This window comes from Salvelinus sp. IW2-2015, linkage group LG4q.1:29 (genome assembly GCF_002910315.2).
Source record: "Salvelinus sp. IW2-2015 linkage group LG4q.1:29, ASM291031v2, whole genome shotgun sequence".
In the NCBI taxonomy this organism is placed as follows: Eukaryota; Metazoa; Chordata; class Actinopteri; order Salmoniformes; family Salmonidae; genus Salvelinus; species Salvelinus sp. IW2-2015.
Window position 1 is genome coordinate 48,054,979 of NC_036842.1, and position 14,887 is coordinate 48,069,865.

At 41.8% G+C, this 14,887-nt stretch overlaps 1 protein-coding gene across 6 annotated transcripts in view; it reads left to right on the forward strand.

Moving 5' to 3' along the window:
• Nucleotides 1-220: 220 nt before the first annotated feature.
• The window catches only part of psma4 (proteasome 20S subunit alpha 4), a 28,404-nt gene continuing 13,737 nt past the window's right edge, over nucleotides 221-14,887 (forward strand). Inside the window, exons 1-5 of one of the 6 annotated variants that reach the window (XM_023984833.3) lie at nucleotides 389-408; nucleotides 6,530-6,554; nucleotides 6,684-6,726; nucleotides 10,786-10,948; nucleotides 11,080-11,157. In XM_023984833.3, the coding sequence (XP_023840601.1) occupies nucleotides 6,552-6,554; nucleotides 6,684-6,726; nucleotides 10,786-10,948; nucleotides 11,080-11,157 (287 nt within the window). In that variant the 5' untranslated portion in view covers nucleotides 389-408; nucleotides 6,530-6,551. Of the gene's footprint in view, nucleotides 409-5,802; nucleotides 5,974-6,529; nucleotides 6,555-6,683; nucleotides 6,727-10,785; nucleotides 10,949-11,079; nucleotides 11,158-14,887 lie in introns of those variants that run through there. The other 5 variants (XM_023984831.1, XM_023984832.2, XM_023984835.3 and 2 more) reach the window with 5 other exon arrangements.

The following is a 14,887-nucleotide window of genomic DNA, read 5'->3' on the forward strand; positions in this document are numbered from 1 at the left end:
AGCTCATAATAATGGTCGTAATGGAGTAAATGGAATGGCATATGTTTGAAGTATTTGATACGACTCCACCTATTCCGCTCCAGCCATTACCACGAGCCCATCCTCCCCAATTAAGGTGCCACCAACCTCCTGTGTTATACACACGGAACGCACTGCAAGGCAAACGCAGCATTCCATTGGAAATGAATGTACTTCTGGTGTACCAAAACGCAAGGATACTGTCAGTGTGATCAGGGCGTTAATGCTGTAGCTTATTTTATTCAGAAAGCAAGAGCAAGCGTGCATCTCTCCTCCAGTGGGCTATTAGTAGGCTACAGAAAACAAGTCGAAATAAGTATCCAACAAGCTTTTGTAGTCTGGCTTTTCCTGGGACGGACTCAACAAGATGTATAAGGAATAGCCGTGGCGGTGAGTAATTGTGCAACAGAGCAATGAAGACAGACAGGCTTGAGATGTAGCCTAAATCCTAAATTAGAAGCGTATGCATATTAGCACACAATTCATAAACTCAAGGTTAGGCTTAATACTGCAGTGAATATATCCAGTCAATTTACACAGTGAAATATATATTTGTTTTATTAGATAATGAAATCATAGGTAGCTTACACTATGTGCGCTCCCTCCCAGTACCCGGGTATGCAGCTCGAAAATCTACCATATTGTTTAAGTTTTTTAGGGACAATAATTGTATTATACCTAGGCTACAACAACACAACGTAATGAAGAATTGTATTATTGTTTTCGAGTACAAAACTCTAGTATAGGCTGTAAACTGCAGTGAATAGCCTATGTAATTTGAATAACCGCTCAAAAGCCTGGCGTTTAGAATGCATATTCATCATTTCAAAATAACTGCATCTAGCCTGACTGATTGGGCAACCATTTGGATCAGTTACGCGATTTATTTTCTTGGCAGTTTAGCCTACAAGGTGCAAACACATTAGCAGGGCAGTCATATGGTGTATTTTGTCATGGTGTATGGGCTAACAGAAACATGCTTATGCAGGGATTTCTAGTGGCGCTCATATGAATTATAATAATGCGCGAGCACAAAATAAGTTGTATCCATAGTTTCCGCGTTTGGCTTCTGTGTTTTTAAAAACGTTCTAAAATGAGGGGGATACTGAGAAGGAACTGCCAGATGCATCATAATAGCCCGGAAGTAAAGCTGCACTATGACCAAGTTTGAAATGGAATAGATTGAATACATGGAGCAGGGTATAAACACTCGCATTAAAACACTATTTAAATTTATTTTTGGAAGGGATGTGGTCATCATTCAATTATTACATCAAATATATACATCTCATGGTAGTGGGTAGTTATTTTATATATTTTTTCACAGGTCCATTATTTTTTGCAAAAGTCTTATAGCGACCCTATATTTTTGGCAGCCCTGGTGTGAAGGTTGAAGAATGGAAGAGCAGACTGTCATATCACAGCTAGAAGAACGAGACATATATTTCCCTGGATGTAGGGACCATACATGTGAAGCATCCAGTTGGAGTTTCCACTCACTACCAAATCTGGTGATGAGAGGAAGTCCCCATGGTTGGCAGTGGGAGAAGATGGAGGGAGATGGATTTTGGCCAACATTCAGATTTTCTCATAGATGAAACATTTGATCTCCATACAGTTTTCTGTTTCCAAAACTAGACTTTGTTACAAACAGAGTGGACTGTGTTGTGTAGTGCAAAGACAAATTGAGCACACATGCACTTCAAAGAGTAGGCGAATAAATGCTTGAACACACCAATAGGATCTCACTAGCTCGTGCTTGGTTCGGCACACCTTGCTTGTTCTGCCCACTAAGATGAATTTATGCCCATTGGAAACGACACGACAGGATCTGGTCTATCTTGGGTTAGTTGTACAAATCTTTGGTCATATAACCCTAAATATTTTTGATGTGCAATTTGGAATTACAATTTAAGAGGACTAAGTACTTCTATAGCAAAAATATCTCAGATCTGTGCTGTTTGGGTGCAATGTAAGACTGCATATCGTTCTTAACTCTTCAGAGCACACTGATGCACAAGTGATAGGCCTACATTGTATATCATGCTGACTACACCGTCTGCGTTGCGTGTGTGAGCGTTGCAAAATAAATGTACACATGCATGTTATTCAATCATTTCATCCAAAGCTTGCACGTCAATGAGCGTCTGCGTAGCCAGGTGCTAAAATAGAATTTGGTTCTATTTTTGACGCTTAACATGCTGCAAGTCCAGCCTCTCTGATTTCCTCATTGGTTTTTAGGAGCATATACCCATGTGGGTGATTTGAAAGATGACTGAGGTCCACACTCCAGTCAAAATTGTTTGCTAACCGCCATATAAAAGGCCATAGAAGAAGACTAAAGGAGGAGAGATTACTAGAAACTAACTAGGTTTCACCTTTTATTTGTGGATGAATTGTTGGAGTAGCGAACACATGATTTTGTGTGACTCAAAATGGGTCAAAATTCTACAAAGATCCAGAAAAAAAGGACCTTGTGCATTTCAGGTTAAATAACAACCCAATGTTTATGTCCCAGGACAAATAAGCTAGCAATAGCCAGCTAGATAGGTACATATCCATTAATGTTTCATGTGTTTCGACCTGTCCCCAAATTAATATAGTTGGTTCAGAGTTTGTTTGGATATTTCAACCTACGGGTCCTGATCGCATTTGGTGTGGATGGACAAAATCAACATGCACGGTCTAGTCAGCAGTGAAAAATCGGTGAAACATAAGATATTACCGATTTTAATGTCCCGTTGGTAGGATATTCGTGATCGTAGCTCGTCTATTTTGTTATCCAATGATTGCACGTTGGCTAATAGGACCGATGGTAAAGGCAGATTACACACTCGCCGTCAGATCCTTACAAGGCACCCCGACCTACGTCCCCGAAAACTCTGTCTCTTTCTCCTGCGAATGTCAGGGAAGTTGGCCTTGTCGGGTATCGGAAGTAAATCCTTCGCGTCCGACTCGTTAAATGAAAAGATCTTTGTCCAGTACGAGGGGAGTAATCGATGTCCTGATGTCCAGAAGCTATTTTTGATCATAAGAGACAGTGGCAGAAACATTATGTACAAAATAAGTTACAAATAATGTGAAAAAACACACACAATAGTACAATTGGTTAAGAGCCCGTAAAACGGCAGCCATCTCCTACAGCACCTATTATGGCCATTGCACTACTGATGTCATGAACTGCAGTAAGAAATCCATCGCCATCTGCGCCCATTCAACATAGCCTATGTTTATGTTTTTATTACTTCTAAATAAAATTACTTTTTGGGGTTCTCATACGCTTTCACTGATGTTTTGATTTTTGCTTGAACAGTCGCTAAGATTATATTTGGTTGTGATCTTTGCAAAATAATTATTTTGGATGCAGCAGTTGTTAGCTAGAATGCTAACTTGCATAACCTAGGACCTAGGTGCATTACTATCAGAGGTCATAGAGGGGGCGGAGGATACGGACTGTACCTCTCAAAGGACTAAAATAACAAGGGTTACATAAGCATAACTCAGGAAGTGTAGCGGAAATGTTGTTTCCTCAGATGGAGGCACCATAGCAGTAAATGTATATTTTCTATTTGAAGGATTCTTTCTCGATGATGAAAGATAAGGGCCATATGTTTCGAAAGCCGTGTCGCAAGCGATGATTATTGATGTTTCTAAACGTTAAAACATAGCATTGGGATTTTAGTTCACATGAGTCAATCGTGAGCGTAGCCAGTGGTGTAAAGTACTGAAGTAAAAATACTTGAAAGTACTACTTAAGTAGTTTTTTTGGTGTATCTGTACTGTACTTTACTATTTATATTTTTGACAACTTTTACTTCACTACATTCCTAAAGGAAATTATGTACTTTTTACTCCATACATTTTCCCTGACAACCAAAAGTACTCCTACCTTTTGAATGCTTAGCAGGAAAAGGGTCCAATTCACACACTAAGAGAACATCTCTGGTCATCCCTACTACATCTTATTTGGCAGACTCAGGAAACACAATTGGTTCGTTTGTAAATGATGTCTTAGTGTTGGAGCATGCCCCTGGCTATCTGTAAAAATAATAATAAATATGTCATCTAGTTTTCTCAATATAAGGAATTTTAAATGATTTATACTTTTGATACTTAAGTATATTTAAAATCAAATACTTTTAGACTTAGTCAAGTAGTATTCTATTGGATGACTTTCACTTTTACTTGAGTACTTTTCTATGAAGGTATCTTTTACTTTTACTCAAGTATGACAATTGGCTAATGGCTGAAAACTAGGTAGAAGGCAGAATGCCCCTGAGTTTGAGAGCTATGTTCAAAGCAAAGATCTTGAAAATGTCATCTCCAGGGCCCAGTTTTCTATTTTATTTTCTATAGATATCTATCTGGATTTCGGTTATTGGATGGGATTAAATGCATAGAAATAGAACGAGAGTCCCCATTAAACTCGATTATTTGTATTTCTATGCATTTAATCCTATCCAATAGGTGAAATCTAGAAATCCAGATAGATAACTTTTGAAAAACTGGGCTCTGGGGTGCGAAACACGTGCCAAGTCCTCCACAACACTAGGTGGCATAGCCGAGGCAGTTGTTTTTATTATTATTATATTTTTATTTATTTCACCTTTATTTAACCAGTTGAGAACAAGTTCTCATTTACAACTGCGACCTGGGATAAACAAACGTACACATGGGATAAACAAACGTACAGTCAATAACACAAAAGAAAAGTCTATATACGGTGTGTGCAAATGAAGTAAGATTAGGGAGGTAAGGCAATAAATAGGCCATAGTGGCGAAATAATTACAATTTAGCATTAACACTGGAGTGATAGATGTGCAGAAGATGAATGTGTAAGTAGAGATACTGGGGTGCAACGGAGCAAAAAAATAAAACAATATGGGGATGTTGGGTGGGCTATTTACAGATGGGCTGTGTACAGGTGCAATGATCAGTAAGCTGCTCTGACAGCTGATGCTTAAAGTTAGTGAGGGAGATATGAGTCTCCAGCTTCAGTGATTAAAAAAAATATATATATTATTATTTGTTGTTTTTTTGCATTCGTTCCAATCATTGGCGGCAGAGAACTGGAAGGAAAGGCGGCCAAAGTAGGAGTTGGCTTTGGGGATGACCAGTGAAATATATCTGCTGGAGCGCGTGCCTCGGGTGGGTGCTGCTATGGTGACCAGTGAGCTGAGATAAGGCGGGGCTTTACCTATCAAAGACTTATAGATGACCTGAAGCCACTGGGTTTGGTGACGAATATGAAGCGAGGGCCAGCCAACGAGAGCATACAGGTCGCAGTGGTGGGTGGTATATGGAGCTTTGGTGACAAAACGGATGGCACTGTGATAGACTACATCCAGTTTGCTGAGTAGAGTGTTGGAGGCTATTTTGTAAATGACATCGCCGAAGTCAAGGATCGGTAGGATAGTCAGTTTTACGAGGGTATGTTTGGCACCATGAGTGAGGGATGCTTTGTTGAGAAATAGGAAGCCAATTCTAGATTTAATTTTGGATTGGAGATGCTTAATGTGAGTCTGGAAGGAGAGTTTACAGTCTAACCAGACACCTAGGTATTTGTAGTTGTCCACATATTCTAAGTCAGAACAATCCAGAGTAGTGATGCTAGGTGGGCGGGCGGGATCTGTCTAAAATCAGAGTGGCCGGTCTTTAAGATTGTTGAGTCAATGGGCTGGTAACAACACAACCAAATCACAGATAGAACAAGAAAGGAAAGGGTGTTTTATGTACGTAGCCCGTGACTGGCTTCATACTCCAGTACAGTAGGTGGTGGTGTATGCACCTTAAATTGGATGCGATCCTCCAACATAATCCCAAAGAAGAAGTCGAAGGGGAAAAAAGCAGAACAAGGAAATATCTTTGACACAGTCTTCGTTCACGCCGGCTACGTTAGGTCACAACGCAAGAGAAGGTGTATGACAATTTGCGTTGTATATTTAAGCTTTTAGGTATCCCTTTAAAAAAAATCAAAACACGCTTATTGCTTTGCACAGTAATGATATTGTAATTCATGTCATTAGCTAGCTAGCCATTTCCTTTAACATCTGTAATGGTGGATGGAGTGGGCAGCTAGTGAGCTAAAAGTTGCTGCTTCATGGTAGCTCGAGAGCTAGCAGTTAGCTAGCAAGCATCCTAATTGATAGAGCTTGCGCTAGTACAAAAGTTGTAACTTCTATTTCTGCTATAGTTAACTAGCTAGTTCACGTTAACTTGCAATGAATCATTCCATATTGGTGTGTACATATGTTGTCCTTATAGCGAATTATTTCCAATTCCTCAGGTACTACTGCACTTTCAGTTTCACTCTGCTGGCGTCCGTACTAGCGCAGGCAAACTAGCTAAAGTTAGCCATAGCTATGACAAGCAAGCGCTGTAGAACTAGAATACCGGCACTGATACATTTCAATCTGGCAGAATAAGTTGACTAAGCCTTTAGCAACTTGCTTATCACATAGTGGAGTTGATTAATTTGTTATCTGAACATTATTTGTTTAACCTCCACAGCATTTTAAAGGAAACTACTAAGATGGTGAGTATCAAATCAACCTGAGATTTAAGTTTTTGTAATGGAAGCCAAAGAAACTGATGGAAGCACAACAGCATTTTATGATAGTTTGTAGTCTGCACTATGTAGTGTGATATTGTTGAACTTTTACAGTCTCGTCGATATGATTCAAGAACAACCATCTTCTCGCCTGAAGGTAAGATTGAGCCTCTCAATTTATAGGCAGTAAAGTTATTGACAACTGATGGACATTCATGTTGGAATACTTTTGAATGTATCCTTCATTTGCTCCTTGAAATAAGATGGATCAAATGCAATCGGATAGGTGAAAGCTTATATCCTACTGCGAAGTTTTACAAATCCAATCATGTCAGATCAGTTATTTCTGAATCTTGGGCCAGCCCGCTCATTAGGCAAGACTAGGTGGCTGCCAGGTGGCAGATTGACAAGGGTGGTATTTTCTGAGCTTAACTGATCAAGACGCACCTCCAAATAACACAAAATCTCACAATTCTACCCCAAAAACAATGACTATTTGTCAGCCAGTGTCATATGGGCTTTTTAGGTGAGCTTTGATGCCACCCTGTGATAAGCAGTGCCCACTTTGTCGAAGGCACTTTGTCATGTTCGATAATTTTTGTTGACAGAATGTTGGTGGAGGTGACTCTCCAACAGCAGCCTGCAGAGGCGTGCTTTGTCCATTCAAAGCACGCCTCTCCAGGCTGCTGTTGGAGAGTCACCTCCACCAACATTCTGTCAACAAAAATTATCGAACATAAATCATGTAGCAAATATAGCATATGGTAGAGAGTATGTGGTCTTCTCTGTAGCCTACAGGCTAGAGATAAATGTATGACAATGTAATGAGACAGAAACCTTTCACATCATGCAGGTTTCTCTGATCATTTAGCCTAACCTAAATGGCGCCCAATCAAAAAAAAAAAAAAAATGTGCTGACCTGTTAAACAAAATATCCTAAAAACAGGACAGGACAGGCCAAAGTAAAATGTAGAATATGGAACGGACAATCAGGCTACTCCATGAGTTTCATGGACAGCAGTTGTCATGATCAGTGATTTCAAGTTTTTAACTCAATCTTTTAGGGGCTGCTCATAGCGAAAAAGAAAATACTTCTGCATTTCCCGCTGTGTTAACATATTGCAAATAGGTTTAGGAGAACTCCTGATAAAGTTGGGTATCTGATATTCAGAGCTTAAATAGCCACGTCGATTAGTGATAGAAAAGAGGACTAATAAAGCCAATGCAACGGCCTGTTTTAGAAACGGTGGGCCTACCACATAGATGGGCATTCCTAAAATTCAATTTCAGGCGACACTGTAGGCTATACCTCAGTAAGCACGGGCTGACGCCTATTGGACATATTTTTTGGGTCCGGATGTCTTTTTTTGGTGCAGTTCGGACCGGCCTTGATTTCCATATCCACGGACGTTGCTTTTTGTTCCGGACCAAATCCGAACCAATCATAGACGTCTAATGTGTGGTTCAGATTTTGTCCGGTCTGTACAGGCCTTGATTTGGCCCAAACATAGGTGTCTTTAAATTATGTATTTTCACCATTCATATCATAACTTCAATGTCTGGTAAATACCGTAATTTCTGGACTATTAAGCGCACCTGAATATAAGCCGCACCCACTGAAAAAAAAAAAAAAAAAAGTATTTTGTACATAAATAAACCGCACATGTCTATAAGCCGCAGGTGCCTACCGGTACATTGAAACAAATGAACTTTACACAGCCTTTAAACGAAACACGGCTTGTAACAAAAATCCTCAAACTTCATTGCGGTGGCGATTGTTTTGGCTTTCAGTCGGATCTGCACAGTTGAAACACCTCGGCCGTCTGCTCTCTGTGTGTTGACCCAGTCTTCAAGCTCATTTTCTAGTTCGGGCCATCTGCTTTTCTTCCATCTGAAAGCTTTGGTTGTCTTTTTGCACTGAGTCAGTTCCTCACGCTGCTGTTTCCAACGTCTTATCATCGACTCATTAAGGCCAAGCTCCCGTGCAGCAGCTCTATTTCCTTTTCCAACAGCCAGATCGATCGCCTTCAACTTGAAAGCTGCATCATATGCTTTTCTCCGTGTCTTTGCCATGATGAGGGTGACAAAATGACTACCGTAATCAGAATGATGGGAAGTTTGAGCGCGCTCGATTTACGTCACGTGACGGTGCTCAGTTTTTTGGCGGCATGAATCTTGTGAAAGCGGGAAAAATCCATAAATTAGCCGCGTCATAGTATAAGCCGCGAGGTTCAAAGCGTGGGAAAAAAGTAGCGGCTTATAGTCCGGAAATTACGGTAGGTATTTTCAACATCTTTTTGCTTACTGTTCTAGTTTTGTGGGTGAAGGCAATTTTTAGTGTCTAGCGTAGGGCGTCAGAACGGCCAGGACCGGCCCTGTCTAAAAGGAAGGGTGCATTTATAAACTCAGTAAAAAAAGAAACGTCCTCTCAGTCAACTGCGCTTATTTTCAGCAAACTTAACATGTGTAAATATTTGTATGAACATAACAAGATTCAACAACTGAGACATAAACTGAAAAAGTTCCACAGACATGTGACTAACAGAAATGGAATAATGTGTCCCTGAACAAAGGGTGAGGTCAAAAGTAAGTCAGTATCTGGTGTGGCCATTAGCTGCATTAAGTACTGCAGCGCATCTCCTCCTAATGGACTTCACCAGATTTGCCAGTTCTTGCTGTGAGATGTTACCCCACTCTTCCACCAAGGCACCTGCAAGTTCCAAGACAAATGGCCCTAGCCCTCACCCTCTGATCCATCAGGTCCCAGACGTGCTCAATGGGATTGAGATCCGGGCTCTTTGCTGGCCATGGCAGAACACTGACATTCCTTTCTTGCAGGAAATACCGCTCAGAACAAGCAGTATGGCTGGTGGCATTGTCATGTTGGAGGGTCATGTCAGGATGAGCCTGTAGGAAGGATACCAATGAGGGAGGTCTTCCCTGTAACGCACAGCGTTGAGATTGCCTGCAATGACAACAAGCTCAGTCCGATGATACTCTGACACACCGCCCCAGACCATGACGGACCCTCCACCTCAATCAATCCAGCTCCAGAGTACAGGCCTCGGTGTAGAGCTCATTCCTTCGACGATAAACGTGAATCCGACCATCACCCTTGGTGAGACTAAACCGCGACTCGTAAGTGAAGAGTACTTTTTGCCGGTCCTGTCTGGTCCAGCAACATTGGGTTTGTGCCCATAGGCAACGTTGTTGCCGGTGATGTTACAACAGGCCTACAAGCCCTCAGTCCAGCCTCTCTCAGCCTATTGCGGACAGTCTGAGCACTGATGGCGGGATTGTGCTTTCCTGGTGTAACTCTGACAGTTGTTGTTGCCATCCTGTACCTGTCCCGCAGGTGTGATGTTCGGATGTACCGATCCTGTGCAGGTGTTACACGTGGTCTGCCACTGCGAGGACGATCAACTGTCCGTCCTGTCTCCCTGTAGCGCTGTCTTAGTCGTCTCACAGTACGGACATTGCAATTTATTGCCCTGGCCACATCTGCTGTCCTTATGCCTCCTTGCAGCATGACTAAGGCACGTTCACGCAGATGAGCAGGGACCCTGGGCATCTTTCTTATGGTGTTTTTCAGAGTCAGTAGAAAGGCCTCTTTAGTGTCCTAAGTTTTCATAACTGTGACCTTAAATTACCTACAGTCTGTAAGCTGTTAGTGTCTTAACGACAGTTTTACAGGTGCATGTTAACCCTTCACAGTGAAGATCTGTGAAGTTATTTGGATTTTTACGAATTGCCTTTGAAAGACGGTCCTGAAAAGGGGACGTTTCTTTTTTTTGTTGCTGAGTTTAGTTGTGCTGAGACACACAGGCAATTCCATGGTAACGGAGTTACTCAGCGACTCAGATTTTTTCACAGTAATGTATACCAAACAAAAATAATGATTTCACAGTTTAACAAACCATAGATCTCTATGCACAAGGACTACTTTTAACAATTTCCACTGACAATTTTACAAAAACACATTTACAGGAACTGTGGAGATGCAGTATTTGGTAAAAATAAAACTGAAGGAGATTTTACCTTTGTTTCCAAACTTTGCATCTGCTCAGTTATTCCAGGAAAGTTTTTAGTTTTTGTTTCTTACTGTGTAAATTGTTCAAAGTAGTCATTGTGCATGGAGTTATATGGTTTGTTAAACTTTAACATTCCGTTATCATGGAATTGCCCACACTTATCATTTGCCATTTTTCATTGGCAGGCCGCCTATACCAGGTAGAGTATGCCATGGAGGCCATTGGTCATGCTGGCACTTGTCTGGGGATTTTGGCCAACGACGGTGTGCTGCTGGCGGCTGAGAGGAGGAACATCCACAAGCTATTGGACGAGGTGTTTTTCTCAGAAAAGATCTACAAGCTGAATGAGTAAGTTGCTGCATCCTTTTGTGTTTATCTTCAGATAAAAAAACCTAGGTACATCATCTAGTGGCAAGCAGAAGTGCCCTTCCATTGCCTCTACTGGCTTGTGTGACATTTCCTCTTTTCTTGTGTTGCAGGGATATAGCGTGTAGCGTGGCTGGAATCACATCAGATGCCAATGTACTGACCAATGAGCTGAGACTAATAGCACAGAGGTGAGCAGGGGACCACCTAACAGATGATTAGAGGGTGGCGCTGGGTGGGCAGAGCTCCGTGTCAATCAAGCACTGATAGATATATATATATATAGGATTGATGCGCTTAATAGCTATGATGAAGCTTAATAATAAATTAGGAAAACGTTTCGGAGAACCGAAAAGACAATTGTTTTCCTTACCAATGACAAATATCACTGTTCCATTTTACTGTCAGTGACATCTGAAATGCCTCTGTGTTCACTTCACACAAGGTTTCGCGCAAGATGCTTAAAGTACTTGAATTTGGCACTCTGAAATTCAAGTACTGGAATACCTTGAAAATCTGACATTTTCTTAAGTTAGAGCTTGAATTGCAATGAGAGAACAGAAAATGATCAAATATGTTAATATGAAAAATTTATTGGTCTTAAAATGATTTCCTGGCAGACTGACAAGTTTTATTTCATTGTGTGTTTTGTGTTCTGGTTGCCAACCGAGCTCACTCATTCCACCCACAGTGCCACTCAGCCAAGCAGGTACAGAACTGACTGATTAGGCGGTGGAAAACGTCACATCGATAGGTAAAATGACTGGCAAATGTAGATTAAATCCTGCCTTTTGTACGTATGAAAAATGTCTGGGATCTTTTATATCTGCTCATGAAACATGGGACCAACACTTTGCGTTTTATATATTTGTTCAGTGTAGTTTACCCACTTTAATATTTATTTTTACCTCTATCACTGGACCCAACCAACCCACACCGTGTATGGTGCAAAAAATGCATCAGACTTTGACATTGCGAGCATGGGCGAATCACCCCTGAAGGGGGAAAACCCAATGCTGCATCCATCCTCCTTATGTGACTTTTTTTCTCTCCAGAGATTTTTTGCCTCATTCAAGGGGTGCCCGTGATATTCCACTTTATCAAGCGTCAGCTCCTGCCGTTCTGGTGGCCGTTCATCTGCCGTTTTCCTCGCACAGCCCACCCGCCCTTCTCCTGACCTGTGATATTAAAGCTGCCAGTCTGATGCAAGATGCTTTTTCGTAGCTATTAAGTAGTAGATTCCCAAATGCCCAATAAAAATACAATACAGTCATTAACCTGGAATTGTGTTGTAATGCCAATAGGAAATGTGTGTTCACCAGTACGCATGTCTCAACTCTGCTCATTACTACTCAAATTACAGTACTGACTTACCACTCATGTATGTATTGAAAGGTAGCGATGAATAGTATGTATATTTTTGCTATACTATATTGCTATACTGGCATCTGGTGGCGACTAGAAACAATAGAAAATAAATATTAGCGCTTAAACTCCTTAAGTCCTTGAATTTGACTTGCCACTGTCTGTACAAACCTTTATTTATTTATTTTCTACCCATCTACTCACAATACCCTATGATAACATGTTTAGACTTTTTAAATGTCTTGAAAAGGAAATACACTATATGGAAATGCACAATATATACAAATGTATGTGTACATACATTCAAATGAGTGGATTCAGCTATTTCAGCCACACCTGTTGCTGACAAGTGTATAAAATCGCGGCCACGTCCATGCAATCTCCATAGGGAACATTGGCAGTACAATGGCCTTACTGACGAGCTCGGTGACTTTCAACATGGCACCGTCATAGGATGCCACCTTTCCAATAAGTCAGTTCATCTAATTTCTGCCCTGCTAGAGCTGCCCCGGGCAACTAAGTGCTGTTCTTGTGAATTGGATACGTCTCGGAGCAACAACGGCTCAGCCGCGAAGTGGTAGGTCACACAAGCTCACAGAACGGCACCGCCGAGTGCTGAAGCGCGAAATAAATTGTCTGTCCTCGGTTGCAACACTCACTACAGAGTTCCAAACTGACTCTGGAAGCAACGTCAGCACAAGAACTGTTCGTCAGGAGCTTCATGAAATGGTTTTCTGTGGCCAAGCAGCCGCACACAAGCATAAGATCACCATGCGCAATGCCAAGCATCAGCTGAAGTTGGTGGAAAGCTTGCCACCATTGGACTCTGGAGCAGTGGAAACGTGTTCTCTGGTGTGATAAATCACGCTTCACCATCTGGCATTCCAACATACAAATCTGGGTTTGGCAGATGCCAGGAGAACGATACCTGCCCGACTGCATAATGCCAACTGTAAAGTTTGGTGGAGGAGGAATAATGGTCTGGGGCTGTTTTTCATGGTTTGGGCTAGGCCCCTTAGTTCCAGTGAAGGGATATCTTAACGCTACAGCATACAATGACATTCTATACGATTCTGTGCTTCCAACTTTTGGGGCAGGCCCTTTCCTGCTTTCAGATGTTTGAGCAGGTGTCCACATACACTACCAGAGCAAAGTTATCTCATTTACGTAAGTATTCACACCCCTGAGGCAATGCATGTTAGAATCACATTTTAGTAGGGCCTCCCGAGTGGCGCAGTGGTCTAAGACACATCGCAGTGCTTGATGCGTCCCTAGAGACCCGGGTTCGATACCGGGCTGTCACAGCCAGCCGCGACCGGAAGACCCATGATGCGGCACACAATTGGCCCAGCGTCGTCTGGGTTAGGGGAGGGTTCGGCCGGCCGGGATGTCCTTGCCCCATCGCGCTCTAGTGACTCCTTGTGGCGGGCCAGGTGCATGCACGCTGACACGGTCGCCAGTTGTATGGTGTTTCCTCCAACACATTTGTGCGGCTGGCAACCGGGTTAAGCGCACAGTGTTTCAAGAAGCAGTGCGGCTTGGCAGGGTCGTGTTTCCGAGGACGCATGGCTCTCGACCTTCGCCTCTCCTGAGTCCGTACGGGAGTTGCAGCGATGGGACAAGACTGTAACTACCAATTGGCTATCATGAGAATTTAGGAGAAAAAATGGTTAAAGTACAAATTAAGAATAACCTTTAGCAGTGACTACAGCAGTGAGTCTTTCTAGAGAAGTCTAAGAGCTTTGCACACCTGGATTGTACAATATTTGCACATTTTATTATTTTCAAAATTCTCCAAATTGGTTGTTGACCATTGCTAGTCTTGCCCTAGATTTAAAAGCAGATTTAAGTCAAAACTGTAACTCGGCCACTCGAACTTTCACTCTTCTTGGTAAGCAACTCAATGTAGATTTGGCCTTTTTTTCGGTTATTGTCCTGCTGAAAGGTGAGTTCATCGCCCAGTGTCTGGTGGAAAGCAGACTGAACCAGGTTTTCCTTTTAGGATTTTGCCTGTGCTTAGCTCCATTCCATTTATTTTGTATCCTGACCAACTCCCCAGTCGTGAATGATTACAAGCGTACCCATAACATGATGCAGCCACCACTATGGTTGAAAATATGGAGAGTGGTATTTGGTAATGTATTGGATTTGACCCAAACATAGCCCTTTGTATTCAGGAAAGAATTTGAATTGCTTTTCCACATTTTTTGCAGTATTACTTTAATGCGTTGTTGCAAACAGGATGCATGTTTTGGAATATTTTTATTCTGTACAGTCTTCCTTTACACTCTGTCCATTAGGTTAGTATTGTGCAGTAACTATACTGAACAAAAATATAAATGCAACATGCAACAATTTCAACGATTTTACTGAGTTACATTTCATGGAAGGAAATCAGTCAATTGGAGAAAAAAAATATTAGGCCTTATCTATGGATTTCACATGATTGGGGTGCAGCCATCTGTGGCTCTGGGAGTGCATAGGCCCACCCACTTGGGAGCCAGGACCTGCCAATCAGAATGAGTTTTTCAGAAATACTCCTCAGTTTCATCAACT